The sequence below is a fragment of the Phyllostomus discolor genome, chromosome 4, assembly GCF_004126475.2.
Source record: "Phyllostomus discolor isolate MPI-MPIP mPhyDis1 chromosome 4, mPhyDis1.pri.v3, whole genome shotgun sequence".
Lineage (NCBI taxonomy): Eukaryota > Metazoa > Chordata > Mammalia > Chiroptera > Phyllostomidae > Phyllostomus > Phyllostomus discolor.
Genome location: NC_040906.2, coordinates 54,287,778 through 54,308,501, shown reverse-complemented (window position 1 = coordinate 54,308,501; position 20,724 = coordinate 54,287,778). Strand labels below are relative to the sequence as shown.

Sequence of the window (20,724 nt, the reverse complement as noted above, 5' to 3'; positions counted from 1 at the left end):
TTTAAATGTACTCAAATCCCAATGGATGCCAACTATAAGCAAACGGAATAAAAACTGGCAAATGGAGTCTTTGTTCCAACAGCTACTTTCATATTAATACTGAGAAGTGTATTTTGAAATTGCTATAAAATTTAATTTGCACATATGCGCCAAACTCTAAAAGTCTTAGAATTTTCACATTGCAGTCAGAAATATGAAGCTTGTGGGGGAATAAAGATCTCTGGAGCTGTGAACCAGTCACCTGTAGAGAGAAGAAGATAAAATTCATTCTCTTTTAGAAGAGGAAGGTGAATTGAATCATTTGTTTGGCTGGAGGAAAAGAATATGATAAGGCTTTCAAAAATATTCTTTTCAACCTAATTTATATTTCTGAAAAAAAGTTCAACAATATATCAGACATTCCATTTTTATTAAAATGGTTTTATAACATAATGGTATATAAATATATATCATCTTTCAACAATTAAGGGTGTGGGTAAAAGTTGCTTTAAGGAAAAAAAATATTATTTTAAATCCGGTTGGTGCAACTTCCAACTCTCTCCTAAAAGATATAATACAGATTTAAAAATCTACATTTAATATTAGATTTTTAAAAACTTCTTAAAAATACCAAAAACAGCCAAGTAAGATGTATAAGTAGGAATTCCTTACTGACCATACCCCATCAATATATCTTTCATGATTCACATATTTATTCATAGCTTCCACTTAGAACACTCACTTTAAAGTCATAAACAGATGGTTAAATGTCTTTAAAGCTCAAAACAAAAAATTCCATAAGCAGAAAACACCACTCTTAGCATCTACTCACACCACTACAGAATAAACACACACCTCGCTGCTATGTATGGCTAATGTGTATGCAGACAGACTTGTACGTACTGGGGAACGGGACACTTTGACCACAGTACATAGTGTGCTTGTGTAAACAGGAAAACTGGTATATTCTGTGCAGACAGCTTACATATGACATGGAGAAGGAGGTGGCCGAGCAGGAACAGTGAAAAGCGTCCTTGTTTCCTACGGGAGCCATCCACACAGCCAAAGGGAATAGAGCCAGCGACACCTGAGTCAGAAGCCACGAACATTTCTCTGGACGCATGGGATCCAAGGCTGCACGTAGTTAACCAGCCCCACTTCCTGTCTCCAGGAATAACTGCATCTCACCCCAGAAAGAAAGGTGTCATCCTGTAACTTTTGAAAATGTTCTCACCTCTTTTGAATCCATCTACTTCTCTCCTTCCCCACTGCACTGCCTAGGGTTAAGCCAAGATTCCTGCAGCAGCCTCCTAAATCACTACCCCCAGAGCTCCCCAGAGCCCTGCTCCAGCAACCACACCAGACCCTTCCTCCCCACTCCCCCAGGGTAGAGTCAAAATCCCTCAGCGCAGCATGCAAATCTGACTCCTTTTTCCTCGTCTGCCTCCACTATCACTATTCTCAAATGCAGACTTTGAGCTCCAGCCTGCTAAACTGCTTTTTCACTCCTTGCCCTCACAGTGCTGCCTCTGCACCTGAAGCTCCGACATCAGCCAGGCTGATCCACACTGCTCCCTCCACTAACGGGAGGGCCATCAGCAGAGGACATTCTGCCTGACAGAGTATCTTTGGCATCTTGATGCTTGGTGCCTTGGGCTTTTTCACAGCCCCCTTTGTGTCAGGGTGTGGTGAGTTTGATGGGCATCCATCACCTTGGCCTAATTTGTGGTATACTACTTAAGTAACTTTGGGAATTGTTTTATTTTGATGTCTGAACACTAAGCCTTTAGGAGGATCTGCAGGGTTTAGCTGTGTAGCTAGCCACCTGATTTGCAGAGTGGCAGATCCTCCAGGAAACAGCACAGCCCTAGCTGGCAGGGGACGGGTATCACAGTGGTTAGAGCAAAGGCTAGACTATCCGCCAACTGCCTGACTCTAGCAAGGCACATAGACCCTCTCTGGGCCTCTGTTCCCTTATCAGCCTCCTTGGTTACACCTATTTTTATATTACTTTCATATTTATAACACCGTCCTACTTATTTTACCATGTATAAATATGCTTTACAATAACTGTTAAGTAGATCAATAATAAGGCACTGTTCTGTGCCTTTTAAAAAAACAAGGTAACTAGGCTGAGCATTAACATTTTCACAGTGATCAACACACAGTATGAAAAAGATATGTCTCCTGACTTTAAGGAAACATATTACCATGTAAGAGAAACAAGACATGAAACAATAAGCAACAGAACAACGTGGTAAACCGAATGCTATACCATGCTATCTGTGTACAAGCAGAGAAGCCACGACTGCAACAGCCATGTAAGATTCTGCATCCAAGGGGGACCGGGCCCTGAAGATGAGGCTAAGATTTGGATAGGTGAGCCTAAAAGGAAATGACCTTCCAAAGAAACAGCATGAGCAAAGCACAACTGTTGAGCCAACAAGAAAAACTGGCTGACAGCTGCAAGGGTCAAAAACTCAAGTACCTGCAGGGGCCAGGCAGGAATGTAAAGGGGGGAAGAGGGTCCTGAAAACCAATAGCACAATCTCAATGATTACAGGTGCTTGGTACTTGGTCTCGGTGCAGGGAGATGCTAGGAAGTGCTGGGCCCTTCCCAGGAGCCCATTCTCAGTCTAAAGCAGACTTCTGCAATTCAGCTGGCAAAGAAAGCTGTTGCCAAGGAATGCAGACCGGGTGTTGCAGATGTTCCAATTTCCCCAGAGAAGGCCAAACATCAAGATTTTTTATGTAAAACCTCTTTTTTGTTGTTGTTGTTGTTGTTGGAATAAGTTCTTTTTTTTTAAGTCAAAAAGCAAAATAAAGTAATTCTTCCTGCCTGGTTTAGCCTGCAAAACTAGTCTGCAGCTGTGTTGTTATGACGTCTAAAATTTACTAAAAATACATCGACACACACCACTTAATAATGCTGTGATACCATGACCCAGGTGGTCCACTGGCATTCTGACACAGGGTGCCCAGCCTGGAGAGGTGTTGGCAGCACTGGATTCAGGATGCCAGAGGCAGCAGCTGCAAGATGTATTTCTGTTTTCTGTATCTAAGTAAAGATAAGTATGAGCCAGGTACATGCCACAAACAAGGATATTATCCAAGAAGATGGTCATGTCAATAGGCATGATGCATGTTAGAAATGGGATTTCATTGGTGAAAAGTCAAGGTATTTAGCACACAGAGAGTGGCTAAAATAATTTAGATTCACTCACCACTCTTGCATGAATAGAAAGAAAGATTCCAGCTAGGCCTGAGGTTAAGCTAAATCCCTAACCAGTTCTATATCTAGTGAGCTTCTAGATGCCAGCCAAGTACAAGTGTATGAGAAAACTGCATCTGACATTTTGTGTGTCTGCTTCCAGTGAATTGTTCATCTAGAGAAAAAGGGGCAGAACAAATTATGAGGACCCTTTAGGGGCTTGCTTGCTGATGAATGGCAGAATTTGGCCTGAAACTTGATTTCCTTAAAACTCGGGGGTGACATTATAGTTGAGCAGTCACCCCCTACCTACCTCAAACATCTACTACATGTACGAGTATCCATGAAAGGAACCTGAGTTGTGCATGCAGCGAATGGCTCGGGTCAAATCAACACTTGGCCGGAGAGTAACAGAATCGACATTCGATAGTTTAGAGCTTCCTGAAATGTATTCCAAATGTATTCCTGAAATGGGTTACAGCAGATACTGATCCCTTCAGACCTCCAAGTGCCTGGCTGGGGTTGGGGTAGGAGCCACCAGAGCTGCAGGGGCCCCTGGCAGGTCCCCTTTTCTCCAGAGGCCATGCACGATGGAGAAATGCAAAGAAACACTGAGACTGTGGAGGAGTCCAGCCACAAAGCCTGAGTAGTGGGTAAGGGAAGCTGCACCTGATCCCACTAGCACCCTGGACGGCGGCTGCTGCTCCCTGAAGAAGAAAGTGGGGGAAAGTAATGGTGCAGGGGCGTTCAGGAAAGGAGGAAGATGAGCAGCGAGGAAGACTATCGAAGCTAGAGCCTGGGAGTAAAAGCAACAGGGCCTGTCTTTGAATAGAGATTCTGGAAATGAAAGAGGATAGACAAATCCTTAAGAAAATCTGATGATTTAGTGGCTATTGGAACTGAAAGAGAGGAAGGAATAAAAAAAGATTAAATGACTTGGCAAAGGCTACAGAGCAAGTTATTGAGGGTCTGAATGAAATCGAGGGCACTTCACAGAGCAGTTAGCCACGTCCAGGTTCAACCTCCTTTTTGGAAAAAGTCAGTGTATTTTTCTGTAATGAAAAGGAAATGCAAAATGAAGTAATGGGGCTTAATTCTCCACAGATCCTAAGCTCTTCCCTAAGTAAAGATAGAGTTGTGATTATCCAACAAAGAAAAACTAGATTAAGGTTCTCTTGTTAATCCTAAATGTCCTATTTATATCATCAAAAAACAATCCCTTCATAATTTGGTTTGATTCCCAGTTTTGTTTTATTTTGTTTTTTTCTTCTTGTGAGAGACTCTCGAGACTTTTTTGGCAACACTGAAATGTGCTTCCCAGCACCCAGGAACACAGTCAGGGCTGCCAGCACCCGGCCCGCCTCAGTCCCACAGGTTTCCTTCACACTGGGTGACCGAGTCATACCACCAACGCCGGATGACTCGGGCAGGTAAAGAAGCTGACAGCGCTCTGCGAAAGGATGAGGCAACTGGGGAAGCGATGCAGTCAGAAGGAACCAGTAGAGAGGCCCGTCAGCTTCCACACACACGAGGAATGACGGCCAGGCGTGGCTGCCTTGTTCTTCTTCAAGTGCCTGTGGGGAGTGAGACTTTGACTGGAGCCCTGCGATCAGAAGTGCATTTTAGGAAAGCTAATCTGGATGGAACGAGGAGCCTGGCTCACAGCTGGACAAGGCGTGCCTCTGACTCCGTAACTGCAGAAGCAGTGACTTTCCCTGCTCCGTGTTCTCCTCCTCTCACCGAGAGAATCTGGGGGAAAGGGCGTCCAGGAACTACCCACAAACTTAAGGTGACACCTTTAGTTCCAAGTGTAGTACACTGAACATATATTTTTTTCCTAAGTATAATTAAACCTAGCCTTTTCTAACCAGGCTTTTTGTTTGTTTGATTTGTGCTTGTACATTAAATTGGAACCAGTGCTCACTCTCTTGGAGCCTTGCCATCTTCAGCGTGTCATCAGACCTCCAGGCAAGAAGAGGCTGACTGGGAACAAGGCAGGGCTGTCCCTTGTGCCTGCTAGGAATCCCTGCAAACCCAGGAGGGGGAGCATGGAGCAGAGGGCGCACATGGAGGCCTCCAGATGGATGCCACACCTCTTCTGGGTACCTGTGCTGTGTTCAGCGGAACTCAGCACACCCAGGGTAAGAAGCGGAGCCCAAAGCCCAGGGGACCAAGTCAGGGCATGGCCACATCTAGGACAGCAGCTGCCAACACTCTCGGGGCTCACTTTCTCCTGAAATAGTGCTACTTTGCCCGTAGGAACAGTTTTCCCACTACTCCAATAGTGATATTCCACTGTACCGCAAATGTGAGTGCAACTAGCAAAACAGCAAATAGTGATGCCTGGGTGTGGGATGCGCGGCCCACTGCAGAGGCATACCATGGGGTCCTGGCCCTTTCTAGGGAGGTCCCCACCACCCCTTCTGGAAACTGAAAGGAAGAGAAGCAGCAGAGAGGGGAGGACACGGAGTAGGAGGGAGCTGCATTTCCACCCGCAGAGGCCCTCTGGACTCTAACAGGCCTGCGTACAGTCCCAATTATACGCCCTGCGAATTTACGTAGCTTCTTTGAACAAACCGTTTTCCTGCTATAAAATGGAAGGCAGGGAACATAGATTTTACGTTCTCAGCAATATTGTAGTGCTCGCTATTTGTTGCCTACTCAATACCATCCTGTTTTAATTGTAATGACCGAGGTAATCAAGGGGCTTGGCTCCTCCCATCAGTGACTGGTCTGAGGGTCTGCCCTGGTCCTGGCCCATGAGATCCAAGGGAAACGTGGGGCAGGCTTCACTGGGGACATTTTCCTCCTGAATACAAGAACTGCCTTATAAGGCTCTTTGTTCCCCTCTCACCTCCCTGCTTGGGACACTGTCATGTGAGGATGCGATGCTGGGAGCAAGAGCAGCCCATGGGATCACGAGCCGCCTGATGTGACTAGGGTGCAGCACCGGATGTAGGAAAGAGCCCGTGACCTCTGTGACATCCAAAGGCATCTGCACCAACCCTAGAAACAAATGTCTGAGACTTCTGTTATGTGAGACAATTAAATGTCTGCATTGCTTAATCTCCGGCCAGTCAAGCACTCTGGTATGTGTACCCAAAGTCTTCTTAACTATTACAGCCCCGTCCTTCCCCAGTCCGACCATGTTTGTGCATGCTCCCTGACTGCTCCCTGACTGTTAAGCATTGCATCAGAGGCCAAAGTGGCTGCAATCCCCAAACGGACTTGGTAAAAAATCAGCAAGAAAACAATTTAGTGCAATATGCAATTCTGGAGTTTTAAACAGCTCCAATATTAAGCGTGGCTTTTAATGCCAGGGGCACAAATCAAAACAAATAAATGCACAGCCATCTCAAGGGGTAAAATACACTGCAAGAAGATTCTAGCTTACTTTTTTGCCAGTTGTTCCTGTTTGGGGCTATACTTAGATGTTTCAGAAACAGAAGGATACAATTCTAAGAAAATAGGAGAGAAAAGCACCTTTAACATTCCAGTCTAGACCCTTGCTACTCAAAGTGAGATCCCCAAACCAAAGTCATCAGCACCATCTGGGAACACTGCAGAAATGCAAAATGTTGGGTCCCACCCTGGTCCCAATGAATCAGAATCTGCATTGTGGCAAGATCCCAGCTGATTCTATGCGCAAGTTGGAGATGCACCCCTCAGGGTCCTGTCTTCCTACCAGAGGCTGTGGCTTGACTCAGTATGACTGGAAGCCCCTCAAAGTACAGCCAGTCCACAGCTTCCCTCCTTCACCCCTGAGATGGAGAGAAGCACAGGAGTGGAAAGAGAGTAGTAGCAGGAAAAAAGTTTAGCACACATTCATGTATCTTATGACACAGTAAGTACAAGGGCAATACAGTAGTCCTCCCTTATCCTGGATTTCATTTTCCACGGCTTCAGTTACCTGTGGTCAACCACAGCCCAAAAATATTAAATGGAAAATTCCAGAAATAAAACCCCAGGGGAAAAAATCCATAGGTTTTAAATTGCATACTGTCTGAGTAGTGTGACAAAATCTCCTGCTATCCTCCTCCGTCCTGTCCCGGATGTGAATCATCCCGTTGTCTAGCATAAACATCCTTCTATGCTACCCACCCATCAGTCACGTAGCAGCCATCTCAGTCATCAGATCAACTGTCATGGTGCGGCAGTGCTTGAGTTCAGGTAACCCTCATTTTACCTAATAGTGGCCCTGCAGCGCAACAGTCGTTTGAAGTGTACCATAGGTATGTATGTGTAGGAAGAAACATAGTATGTATTGGGTTTGGTACTATCCGTGGTTTCAGGCATCCACTGGGGGCCGAGGAACACATTCCCCACAGGTAAGAGGGGACTACTGTACTGAAAAGAAAAATCATACCCTACCAGAACTGTCTGACTCGTGATTCTAACGTGTCAAGCAGGACAAACAAATTCACACACACGGCATACCTCTACGGGAATACTCAAATGTGTACAAAATCTTTTTTTTAATACATGAAAGTAATTTATAATCATAATCCTAATTAATAGTCCATTAGTAACAGCTGCTCGCTGGAGGTGCCAGGGCCCAGAGGAGACCAGCTGCAGGTCAGCGTCATTTTCAGCACAGATGTCTGCCGCACGACCCTTCCCCTCCCACTCACGAGAGCCTCCGAATCCAACTGTGTGCGGGGCACCAGTCTGTCATTGGAGTGATAGCACGGAATCCGCTCATCTTTGGAGCAAGTCAATAATAATTATGCAGGCACCTCATCTACAATTAGTAATCAATCACGCACACACCACTTCACTGTGGATTGGGAAACACCACCTGCCCTGCCGGGACAGGACTCCAGAGGGACCAGATAGAACCAAAAAAGGTTTTCTGAAACCCTTGCTTTTTACCTAGTCTCCTTTCCTCCCGTAATACTCCCAGATTTCAATTCCATTTATCCCTTCTTGTAAGCAAATGACCTGGCTGGGTTCTATATAGGCTGCAGCCCCCACCCACCCACAGCACGGTGTCCAAGGCATCCACTCTCAGAAAATACAACCTGCCCTGTCTCCAGAGTCTGGGACCCAGAGAGTCACTTCTCAGCTGCTCTGGCCAAATCCATGGTTCCCATCTATGAATGAGAGAGGCAGTCCTGACCTTCTTTGAAACATCAGAGAAGAACAATTTCATAGCCTTTCCTCACAGCAAAAGAAGAAATCAGAAGGCATCTTCCCTTTAGTCCCTAAAGGTAGAGTTTCTCCTTTCAAAATAAAAGCAACACAAAGAAACAAGCCTTTCCATGACTGGCATTCATGTGGGTAAGCTCCTGAAATTGCCATCAACTGGTTTCCTTCAAACGAGTTATGTTTTCACTCATATGGGGAAGCAACACTTGCTTGCACCTTGTACATGGAATCAACATCAATTTACAAGCACATAGACAAATAAGAAAAATTCAACAGAGGGATGCTTGGTAAAAATGCCAAGGCTGTACAAGCTGCCTCTTTCCCTGCAACTCTCGACCTTCTCACAATGGAGACAACACAGGCTTAAAAGAGCCAAAGAGAGAGAAAAAAAGTGGTGGATGTCAATTTATATTTGGCTCATGGTTCCGCTAACACAATTCGTTAGACACAATATGAAGGACGGCATTAGCTTAAGACAATGGCAAACTGCAGGTATTCTGCCCATCTATGTAAGAGCCACAGGACCCTGCCCCGGAGCAGGTGAACTTCTGGGTGAGACTGCAGCCAGAGGCCACGCCTGGTGGGGCAGCCACAGAAGGGAGGAGGGCCACAAAGGATGGAGTGGCAATCCCAGGCCAGCTGTGCCGCAGGTGCCAGGCAAGGGCCCAGCTTTGTCAAACCCAATGACAGACATGACCAAGAACTGACTAGTGATCAACTTTCTATCAAGCATGATAATTACAGTACATAAAGGAAAACCACAGATAATCTCCAAATCATAAACCCATTATTCCCTGGTACCCAGTGGGAGGCAGGAGGGATATTTTTTAAGGTCCTCTGGTAAAAGTAGCCATAGGACAGATACTTGACTTCCTCTCCCCTCCTTGCCATTCTCTGATTTGAATGCTTTCAGTTCGAGACTAAGGCTAATGAAGGGACACTCAGAACATTTTGATGCGAGACAGGGTCTTGGAGAAAATCTTGTCAACCTTCCTTATTTTACAGCTGGGGAAAAAAACTGAGCCCCGGGGGCATCTGCCCTGTCAAAAGGTATATAGTTAAGAGGCAAGATGGCAGGGGGGTTGAGGGGCAGAGGGCCGGCTAAGGGCAAGGAATTAAGCCAAGGTCTGAAAGTGATACCAGGAGACCTGAGGGTGATCTGCTTTTACAGCCTTCGGAATGACCTTAAATAAGCCCCCAATCACCCAGCAGCCCTCAGTGCCTCATCTGTCAGACCTACTGCACAGAACTGACAGACCTGCTGTAAGGAAAGCACAGGATGAGCACGTTGTATGGGCATTTGCATTTCCCAAGGCAGACGCCTGCTCTGGAGTCAAAAAGGATCCGGGCAGGCCCTATCCGCAAACACAAGCACAAGTAACTCAGATCAAATGTTAATGAGTCTAAATTTCCAATGCAATATTAATATACCTGCAGGTAGTCTTTTTCATACAAATCTCCATTCAACTATTAGAAGCTTCCAATAAGCCAGAAAAACCCATCCACACACTTTTAAAGAGATGGGCCCTATGGGAGATGATTAAAAATAGCACAATCCCAGTTGCCACAAGTATTTAAAGCAACAATTTGCATCATTTCCACATAGTTTCGCAAAGGACTAGCTGGAGCTTTAAAGAATTTTCAAAGAATCTGGAGTTTTTAAAATCTGTGATCAAGAAAACTATACATCTACAATAAAACTCCTAACACTGTAAAGTCACTAAAATATGAGATCACACATTAAACTCTGTTGCTCAGTATGCATTTCATCTGATTTGCTAAGTAGTCATATGTTCCATAATTCACTCAACGACTGCTCACTGAGCCCTTTACTAAGTGTTTTCTGGTCCCAAACACTGGGACTACAGAGCAGAAACCCCTGCCTTCGTGGAGGTGAACTTGAAACCGGGGTGGGGCAGCTGAAGGGGTAATACAGACAATAAACAAAATTAGAAAGTGTAATATACAGCAGTGGTTTTCAGACTCGGTGGGCATCGGAATCATTGGAGGGCTCTTAAAATGCAGATCGCTGGGCCCCACCTCTAGTTTCTGACACAGCAGGTCTGGGGGTGAAAAAGCCCAAGGATCTGCATTGTTATCAAGCTTCCCAGGTGACGGTGATGCTTCTGGTCTAGAATCATACCCTGAGAACCGGCCACAGATCAGGGCACAGGGAGTAGGGGTAGGAGAGCTGTGGTTTACCACAGGGTGGCCGTGGAAGCCTCACGCTGTGACATTTGAGGCAAGACTCTGGCAGGGAACTGAAAAGAGTATTCCAGACAGAGGGAGCAGCCAATGCAAGGGTCCTGAGGCAAAAGCAGGCGCAGCAAGGAGGCTAGTTTGACTGGGGTGGAGAGAGGGAGAGAAGAAATCGGGACACGAGGATCCAGACCTGGCAAGGCCCGCAGGGCCACCGTGAGGATTTTTGACTTCGCTCTGAGACGGAGAGACATTAGAGGGTTTTGAGTAAAGGCAAGAGACAAGTCTTTACCTTAGCTTAACAGAGTCACTCTGGGTGCCAGAGCTTGGCACAGAGGGGAAGAACAGAAGAGGAGCACCTCTCAGGAGGTGACCAAATTAATCCAGGCAAGAGCTGACGGTGGCGGGGCCCAGGATGACAGTTGCAGGGGAGGTGGTGTGATTGGTTCACAGCAGGACTCACTGACACACTGGACAGGGAGTGTGTGTACAAGAAGGAGAAGCGCTGAGGGACAGCGACCGTGCGGTCTGCTCACCAGAAGGACGGGGCTGCCTTCCAGAGGACTGGGGGAGACCGTAAGGAGGGCAGCCTGTGGGGTCTGGGGTTGCAGAGTTCTCCGGTATGGCGGCAACACAATCTGCACAGGTGAAAGAAAACTGGAGAACCGAAGAATGGCATTTCACAGATGACACATGGCCAGCAAAGAGCTTGGCGGAAGGCAGAGAGGAAGGGAGTAACCCAGGAGGCTGGATAATGCTTGGCTACTGGTATCAAATGTACTCTATAAAATCGAGTGTGAAACCATATTCATAGAGTATAAATACTTGTGAACACTAAATTTCTTAAAAACCTCTAACCTACTTATGACATATGCAGTAACTTATCGGATGTTATTAGTCAAAAACACTAATTCCTAAATCATTCATGGCTACAATACATATCCGGGACTTATCCCCAGAACAACCTATTAACTAGACCCAATGTAGCTAACTTAGATTCCTCAAGTGTACACATTGCCATCCACGTACACATTTTTGAAATTAAATCCTATAGCTAACTGCTTAATGCCTGTTTCACCTGAACTATAAACTCCACGAGAGTAGACATAATGTCTCCAATGCTTGCAACCGCATCAGCTCAGACAACTACGCGTGGAGCACAGTAAATGCTGAAGAAGTATCTGTCGGCTGACCAACCCAGGACGTATGGGACCCAGACACCTAATGTTCGCCTTTACACCAGGGAAGGACCACTTTTTGTTTTAATACATGGAGATTCTGGGAAACAATAAAAATTTTTAAATTAAAAAAAAAGATCCAGCAGAGAACTGACTTGAATTGCTCTGCTCTCAGTCCAAAAAACCTTGTTTTTCCCAGACTTTAACAGCTTATGATAATATACAAATAATTTAACTTCATAACAACACAGAAGGCCCTTTAAGGCAGGACAAAAGCAAGGGAGGGCAGGAGGGAAAACAACGACTGAGGCCATCTGCCCCACATCCTCCCAGACACTCCTCCTAGAAGCTCGGCCTGTCCCCCACGCAGCGAAACACACACAGCTGAGGAAAACGTCCAGCAGGGCGGCCAGCAGAGCCATATTTCCCCGTTGGGTCCACCCAGTTAGACTCCCTAAAGCTGTTACTCAAACAACTGCTGGCAGCTATTATAGGGACGGGAAGCTGCTTAAAATCACCCCAAGTATTTCTCACCGATGGGGCACAGAGGGAATGGAAAACCAAGTTTCCAGAACCAACCGCATCCTCAGTTCCTGCTGGAGGTTTCCCAGATGTTACCACTGACCAGCATCCCCCAATTCAAGGGCCATGTCAACTTGCTGACCTTATTTACTTACCCCCCGAAAAAAGAATATATGGGAACTTTGGCAAGTTTGTTAAACCATAATTCACACAATTACCAACTTCCTGGAACTCAAACCATATGTCGTGGTTCGCTATAAAGTGCTTTAGAGCCCCCAAAGGTTTGCATCTACACTGGTCCTCTGCTTTCTGAGCGCGCCCAATGTCTCTTCATTCATGCTCTGCCTCACGCTCCCTCTGCATTATTAACTGTTTCGTCATCCTCTGGCTAAGGTAGAGCTTGCCTAAAATCAAAGCTGAAAAAGGGTCATTAAAAAACTATTTTCAGCCTTAAAAGTACACACCAGTACACAAACCTAACTATTTTAAATGTTTTTGCCTCCCTCTCTGTTAAGCTGATCCACTCAGACTTGTGTGAGCTCTCAGCTGTGACTGACACGCACCACCATCAGGCCTGTGCACAGGTTGCGTGCAACCTGCTGAGATGGGGTGTCTAGCACACCTGTGGTTCAGATCACACTAATCAAGTTTGGGAGCACCTGCTGGGTGTCAGGTACTCCTGAGAGGTACTGAGATGAACACCATGGAAAGTCTGCCGCTGGTAAGCGTATGGCTATAGGGAAGAGGGGGACACACAGACCCAAGTTCACTAGCATGTGTCACAGGCCATCTACTTGGAGTGTATAAAGGAGAGTACTTTCAAGCCACCAGGGTAAGGGCTAGCTAGACATGGTAAGGGTGGGGACAGTAGAGAAAGGGTGGGAAAAGGTTTCTCAAGGAAAGAAGGCCCCAAATTCAGTCATGAAAGAGAAGTGAGCCAGATAAAGAAGGGGGATCACAAAGGAGTGAAGCAGAAATCGGTGGGGGGGTGCACGGGGGCGGGGGAAGGTAACAGGAGAAACAGGTGGGGGCTTCATGTGCCATCTTGGGGAGCTGGCACTTTATTCCATCATCAACAGTTTTTAACCTGATGCCACAGAATTATATGGTCAGATGGGCATTGTAGATTTTTCACTCTGGTAATATTAGGGAAAACAAAGGGGTAAAGAAGGAGAAAAAGCAAAATGATATGTCAAGAGGTCAGTAGAGTGCTTATAGCCAGGCCTCCCTAGTTGCCTCCTTATGATGTTACCACAGCCTACATAATTAAAGGGCACCACCCCCATTTCAATACACAAGCAGTGCAACTGAACTAATTCTAAACTGGAATGGGTGTTAATTCCTTCAACCCTCTAGCATTTTCCCATTGCATGGATGTGGAAACTGAGGTGCAAAAAGGTTAAATATCTTGGTTACAGGGTGAGAAGTTAGCAGCCAGGATGTGAATCACGAGCAGTCTGGTAAATGTGATGACATCATCACCCCCTGATAGGGATGCCTCAGGAGCTTTCCGAGTTTTCTGACACTAGGATTCAGGGAGCCCACACCACCGGCTAGAAGCAGCAGCCTGTCCTCCCTACAACACAAGAAATACTCTCTTTCTTCCCCCCCATCAAAGTACACTTTACTGGAGCCAGAGAACACAGAAGGACAACGAAAGAACCCGGCAGCAATGGGCATAAAAACTCCACCTTGCACACCACCTCTGATGCTGGAAGCAAGTTAAATCAGGTTGCACGTTTTCCTGGCAGAAGTTGTAGTCAGAGGGTTTTCTGTTGTTTGAGATGCAGACTACAACTGAAAATGTATTCAGAGGCTGACAAAGGATATATCTATCCCTTCCAGAAAATCAAGATGCTACCCAGAGTCATACCAATGTGCCTTAGACAGTGAAAAGCCTAGTGCTTACGTTTGATCTGATGGCCTCAGATACACTGAGAGAGATGTGATGATAATGTTCTAGAGTTGTGGTGCCTTAACTCAGCACCAGATCTGATGTCTGTAAAAAACGGGGGATGGGAAGTTCAGATTCACACATGTACCCAGACACCTAAAAAATCAAAATTAAGTGAAAAATGAGTATGAATTCTACCTTATATAATGTAGTAATGTACTTCTAGAAAGTTCCTTTGAAAACAAATGTTGTGAAATCAACATTTTCATAGTACATTAAGAGTGATCACTATTTAAGACTCCTAAGATAAATATATCTACAGTGGCCATCCCCAAGGTACCTGATTTATATGAATTTCTGTTTGGTTAGAATACCATCTCTCATGAATTCCGGACAAACTGGCTTAGTCACTTGCCAGACAAAGCACTAAGCTCTTCCTGACAATATGACAGAGCATCAAATTTGAAAACAAAATGCAAGGCCGTGGGAAAAGCATGACTTTCAAAGAGCCACTCCTTCTATCCCATATTACAGCAAAAACGATTATACTTACCAAGGCATCCTCACCAAGTTTATTATCAGAAAGTCATACATACAGGTTGTCCGCACACAGAAGAAATACTAAGAAGTCAAGCATTTTCTTTTAAACCCTGAGGAGATAGTCCTCAGGTTTTCACTCGCAACATCAAACCTGAAGCCTCCCAGGGTAAAGAGTGTGGTGTCACTCCCAGGCTTCATTCTGCACCAAACGAAACCCAGGATGATTGCTTCTCCTAAAACCTCACATACAATGCTGCGTGTCTCAACTTGAAAAATGGGGAAAAGGTGCTGAATATGTTTCCCAGCCCCAAAGAAAATCAGTTTACGCAGATATGTAGAAGAGTTAGTGATTGCTACAGGTCTTCTACCCAAAACTGAGATCATTTCAATCCAGATTCGGGATTCGTTTCCTGGAAATCCCACTGACGTGGAGTCCCAGGCTCTGAAGCCTGACTCCGTCACTTACTCCACGTGTGACCTGGAACCTCAGAACCTCGGCTTCTCATCTGTAAAATGGGTATAAAAACAGCACGTTCCCCTTGGGGCTGTGCTGAGGACCGTACGAGTCACAAAGCATCAGCACACAGAACCTGGCCTGGCACACAGGAAGCACTCGATGCGCATGACTGTAGTTCCTGATTTTATATGCACAGCCAAAAAAGTATATATTATTTCCCCAAATTTGTACCATTGGAAATAGAACCAAGTGTACTAGCCTTATTCTCACTTGTTGGCTGCATAACAGGGGGGAGAGTTTTTTGTGGTTTAAACCAGGCCTTTAAATTTTCCCTTTCCTCACAAAAAGTTCTGAGAAAGGGAGTATGTGTATATATAGTAGAGGGAGTGGGGTTTTTTAAGTAAAAATTCTGTTTTCTATTAGAATAGCAAGAATACTCTTTTAAAAAACATACCCTCAATGCAATAATACTTGAGAGGTAATGATAACAATACTCTCAAGGTAAACAAATATGACATTCAAAGTAATAAATGCAAACTTCTCTCCCACTTAATTTTCATTTCAAAATACAAGGCCTAAAGAGCATTAAGATGTAGGAAGAGGGCACAAACAGCCTGAGTGAAAGCAATGTGCGATGTGTTCAAACATAATAGGCGGCAACACAAAGAGCCAGTCTGGCTCTGCTATTGCTGCGAGTCTCCACTTCAGCTCGGCCACCAGACACAGACGCCAGCAACGACCCACGACTCTGGGTCCAGTTTTCGTTCCGTGACCCACTGCCTGACCCAGGAGTCAAACTCCTATCAAATGGGGACAGTGGCAGCATCTACCTGTTCCAAGGAAATATCCCAAGGGTTTTTAAAGCAATATTCTTATTTTATAGGTAAAACAAAAAAAATTAATTTTAAATACTGTATGAATTCAATGTTGTGCTCAGGTCTGAGAATATGGAGAAAACTAAATGGGAATTCTCAAAAGCCTTAGCTCCAAGAATGTAGAGACTGCAATTTAAATGCTTGTTAAGCCACCACAATGCATCTGGGAATGGCAATTCTGGCTCCTGTTCTTTATCACACAAGCCTGAGAACAGAGGCTCAAAAAAGGTACCAAGGAAAGACCAGAGTAGCTGTATACAAAGTCCTACTACGTGCCAGGCACTGTTCCAGGCACTGCACACCGACTCATTTAACCTCACAACAACCCAAGGGCAGGGCTTCCTACACATGCCCTTCAGAAGCCAGCGGCCCCCACAGAGCAAGGGTGTCCTAGGTTACACCCAACACCGCCACCCACAGTGACAAAAAATCCCAAAGGCCTGAGAGGGAGAGAAACGGTCGGGAAGTCCAACCTGAGGGGATCCTCACTGAGAAAAAGAAGACGATGTGCTCCAGAAAGCCCAGAGAAGGAGCTCAGGTCATTAATCTGATGAGAATAATGTGATGAGGTGACCAGCAGGGAACCACGTGGCAGAACACGGTGGGGGTGGACCCACCTCCAGGTTTCAAAGGCAGTTCACTGCTATTTTGATCCTCTTAGTGAGAAATGACCATTTTGTCACAAAACACAGAACGTTAGTTGTATTTCCTTATCGGCTTAGTGCAAAATTAATAAGCTAATGTCTAAGTTTCCATAATTCGTAAGCATTACTTTTTTATAGCTCATAAAGCCCCTCAGAGTTAAACCTCTTACAAGACAAATCTGAGGCGCCTACGATGGCCAGGCAGTGCAAGGGAGAGTCGCTGCGATCGTGTTGGTTGTGATCAGCAGTAACAGTGGCCCCAGCACGAGAAGTAAATACCAGCCACAGCCGTAGCAGAGCAACAGCTGTTGACGTTCACTGCGTGCCCATTACATGCAGGCTGGCCACTGTCACAGCCACTGAATATAAAAAGCCTCATCTGATTTTTCACAAAAAAAAATGATGAGGTGGGTCACACTTGTATTCCCGTTTAAGGAAACCGAGTCTTAAAGAGGTTAGGTAACTTAACCAAGGTCACAGAGCCTGAGTGATGATGACCTGGGAACTGTAGCCGAGCCTGATGACCCCAGAGATTGCACGCTTAAAGACTACTCTGCGGCTGGACGGTTTGAAGCTTTTGTCCACAAGTCCACAAGTTTTCTTCAGTTGTCACTTGTTTAGTTCAAGTATTTTCCCCCCAAAACCTCCCCTAGCTTATAGAATAAGGGCCACTCTTTAGAATGAGGACAAGATACATATACATAAGGCACTAACTCAGATGCCTCAAGAACAAAACTCAGCATTAATAGTAAGTGCTACCAAAGTAGAGAGGGAGAAAAGAGACGGATCAAGAATGGCTGAAAACTGATCATTATTAAGGCCAGGCAATTGGTACAAGAAAGTTCTTCCAATTTTCTCTCTACTCTGTGCTATGCTTGAACGTTTTCACAGTAAGAGGTTTGAAAATGGCTTTGACTATTGAGAGTTCATTAAGTTTACTGAGTCATTTCCCTTCATTTGTTTTACTAGGCCAGACTTCACATGGTTTAAGATTCAAAATGTTGTAAAAGTTAAACACTAAGCAGAGGGGGGCAAGCAACAACTCAAAGAGATGACTCACAGCTTATCCTTGTATTGGGTGCTTGTTTGTTTTCTTGTCGAAACTCTTGCATTTCTAATAACAGCCCAGAACCCTCAGATTTGTCGAGAAATAAGGCTGGGACCAAGGACTGTAATCAACTTTGGTCTGGTAACTAAATTCACGTGAAGAGCCTAAACCTATGCTAAAAACTAGGGCTCTTTCACTAGAAGGAGATGAGGCCAATTTGACATTTGGGGCCAACGTCAACATTCTTCAACCACAGATTCTCACCAAGGATGCTGCTCGTAATACTTCATGCCTAGAGTCAGCAGGCTGAACACCCTTCCATTACAGAGAAGGATTGTTCAGCCAAAAATTCCAAAAGCACTGAGAGTTGCAAGGACGGCTGAGACAGACCTTCACAAACAGGGGGTAAAACAAGAGTCAATGTGGACATGGCTGCCTTGCACCCCAGGCCATGAGGGTTCCTCCGGAAGCCACAACAAGATGAAAGACAGGTTCTATACGTGGAAGGGGCGTGGCTGATGCACTTACTCAGTACACATTTACTTGGCTGCATACCAAACTACTGTCAAGAATCACCAGGCAGGATCAGATTTAAGAGCAAAGTAAGCCCTAGATTTTAAGAGCTCACAATTCTCTCAGCCACCTCTTGAGAAATAAAAGCCTTTAAATTAATGTGTACAATGTTTTCAACTTTCAAACTCATCAAAAACTCTCAGAGTGCTTTTCATGCAGTTATATAAATATTGCATTTATTCAATTAAAAGGTAGAAAAAAGTAAAAGTAAAATTATTCTTTATCAAAGGGCTATGCTCTAAAATAGCATTTATAGGATGATCTAACAAAGATTTCCAGAACAACAGGAAAATGTGTTACACCTGAGAACCCAACACTCTATACCATGGCAGCCCAAATACATTCTTAAAACAGACGGCATGCATTGACTCATTTCTTCGGAATGGTTGTATAAGCCTTGGAAATGTATCACTTCTGTAAACAAGAATTTTTTTATCTTTATCAACTTTACCTGCAATTTGCACTGAACCATCCTCACCCAGAAGAATATTACCAGCTTTCAAATCCCTATTCAGAAAAAAAAAAAAGAATAAATTATGCAATACAGATATTATATTGCATTAATTCACTCAGGGAGATTTTAAAACATATCACATAAGCAACTATTTCACATGATTTTATAAATACTAAAATTATTTCATAGATTTCAAACAAGATACATGTGATTTTATAGTTTGTTCCTGGGGAATGATTAGAATTTTAGTAACAACTATTTTATGTGAAATCATTATCCAGATTTAATTAAATCAATAATGAGTAGACTCTTTATTTTCTGTTAGAGTTCAAGACTGTCCATGTGCTCACAATACTATCATTTCATCAAGAATGAGAGCCCAGCCTATGAAAAGCTGTTCTATTTCCACTGAAATTTGTCTGTGGGGTAATTCCAAATTAATCCTATCAGCCTCTTAAACAACTTCTTTCCTCAGTCTCTCCCCAGAGGAGAGGCTGATTATGAACACTAATTATAATGTTCTATAATATATTTTTTCTCTATATAAGAGTGTGCTGAATTGTCATAACACTTAAAGAAAAAGAAAAATGATAATCTATAAGTTTGATTTCTAAAGTAATATTTTTTTTCTAATTACTGAAAGAAAATAAAGAGCTCACTTAGTTCAGGGTAGGGAAATTAAAGTTGGTACTGCTGGTAAATGGTTACCATATTTACCTACTGCCACTCCTAAGAACCCATTAGAAACATTAGACAATCATATTCTCTGCTGATTGGCTATCTAAATTGGCATTTTATGTCACCAAGAAGATGAAACCAGTGCTTCCTCCTTCCCTCTCACCATCATGTCAAAAATAATTAACATATTACAATGTTTGAAATAGTCTGGCCTATACTGGAGAGTTAGAAATGATACCCAGTTCAAATGAGCACACTTCAAGAGCAGTACATTAACTGATGTTTTTAATGAATTCACTCAGTACTTTTTATATTCTGTTCTTACTCCAGTGAAAGTAGATAAATCAATTCTGAGGACACCAATATAATTCATCAAAATTCCTTTACTTATTTCTTTCTTAAATACTTTTTTCCTTCACCTATTTAGCCTAAGTTAAAAATAATGCCAATCCCTACCTACCTGCAATATGTCTTTCCTAAATACTCTATATTGACTAGGACCAAAGATACAACTGAATTTAAACATCTCTGCAGAGGTCATACCTGTGAATCTGACCATTTCTGTGTAGATAGTCCAGGCCTTCCAAAACCTCTTTAAGAATTGTTGCTATTATTGCCTCTTCCAGAACTCCATTCTTATGTTCTCCTCGGTTGACAATGTACTTTATAATATCCAACATTGAACCTAAGTGAGCAGACAGAAGAATTGAAAAAAATCAGGTAAGAGTCCTGGCTGGTGTAGCTCAGTGGACTGAGTATGGGCCTGCGAACAAAAGGATCGAGGTTTGAGTCCCAGTCAGGGCACGTGCCTGGGTTGCAAGCCAGTTCCCAGCAGGGGACACACAAGAGGGAACCATACATTGATATTTCTCTCCCTCTCTCCTTCCCATCTCCTCTAAAAATAAATAAATAAAATCTTAAAAAAAATTTTTTTAAAAATTGGGTAAGCATCTTCATTATCTTTCCAGAATAAGGCTCCCAATTTAGAAAACTAAATGAGAACATAAAGATGGTTTTTGTGTATTTAACACAAACATTCCCAAGGCATACGAACAATTGCAAGGCAGCCCATGGCCAGACACACTAAATTCGAGTTTGCAAGTCCACTTTCAGCTAAAGTAAATGAGAAGGAATCTGGATCAGGAACTGAAGACTATATAGGGCCACTTCCAAGTTAGTCCATTTTCCCTAGACATGCAATTGGTTACAGACTCAAGAGAGGGTTCAAGGTGTCTGAGCTGAAAAGGAAAGGAACAGGAGGCCAGGAGAGAGAGAGCAGTGAACTTCTCAGAGGGAGCAGCCTGCTCTTCCATGATGTCTGATG

At 44.1% G+C, this 20,724-nt stretch overlaps 1 protein-coding gene across 2 annotated transcripts in view; it reads right to left on the bottom strand.

Annotated features, from left to right (window-relative positions):
- Nucleotides 1–20,724, bottom strand: part of STK39 (serine/threonine kinase 39) — a 274,172-nt gene that overhangs the window by 181,980 nt on the left and 71,468 nt on the right. For both annotated transcript variants that reach the window (XM_028510126.2, XM_036023351.1), the window contains exons 4-5: nucleotides 19,944–20,085; nucleotides 18,720–18,775 (exon numbers count right to left, since the gene is read on the bottom strand). In XM_028510126.2, coding sequence (XP_028365927.2) covers nucleotides 18,720–18,775; nucleotides 19,944–20,085 — 198 coding nt within the window. The remainder of the gene's footprint in view (nucleotides 1–18,719; nucleotides 18,776–19,943; nucleotides 20,086–20,724) is intronic.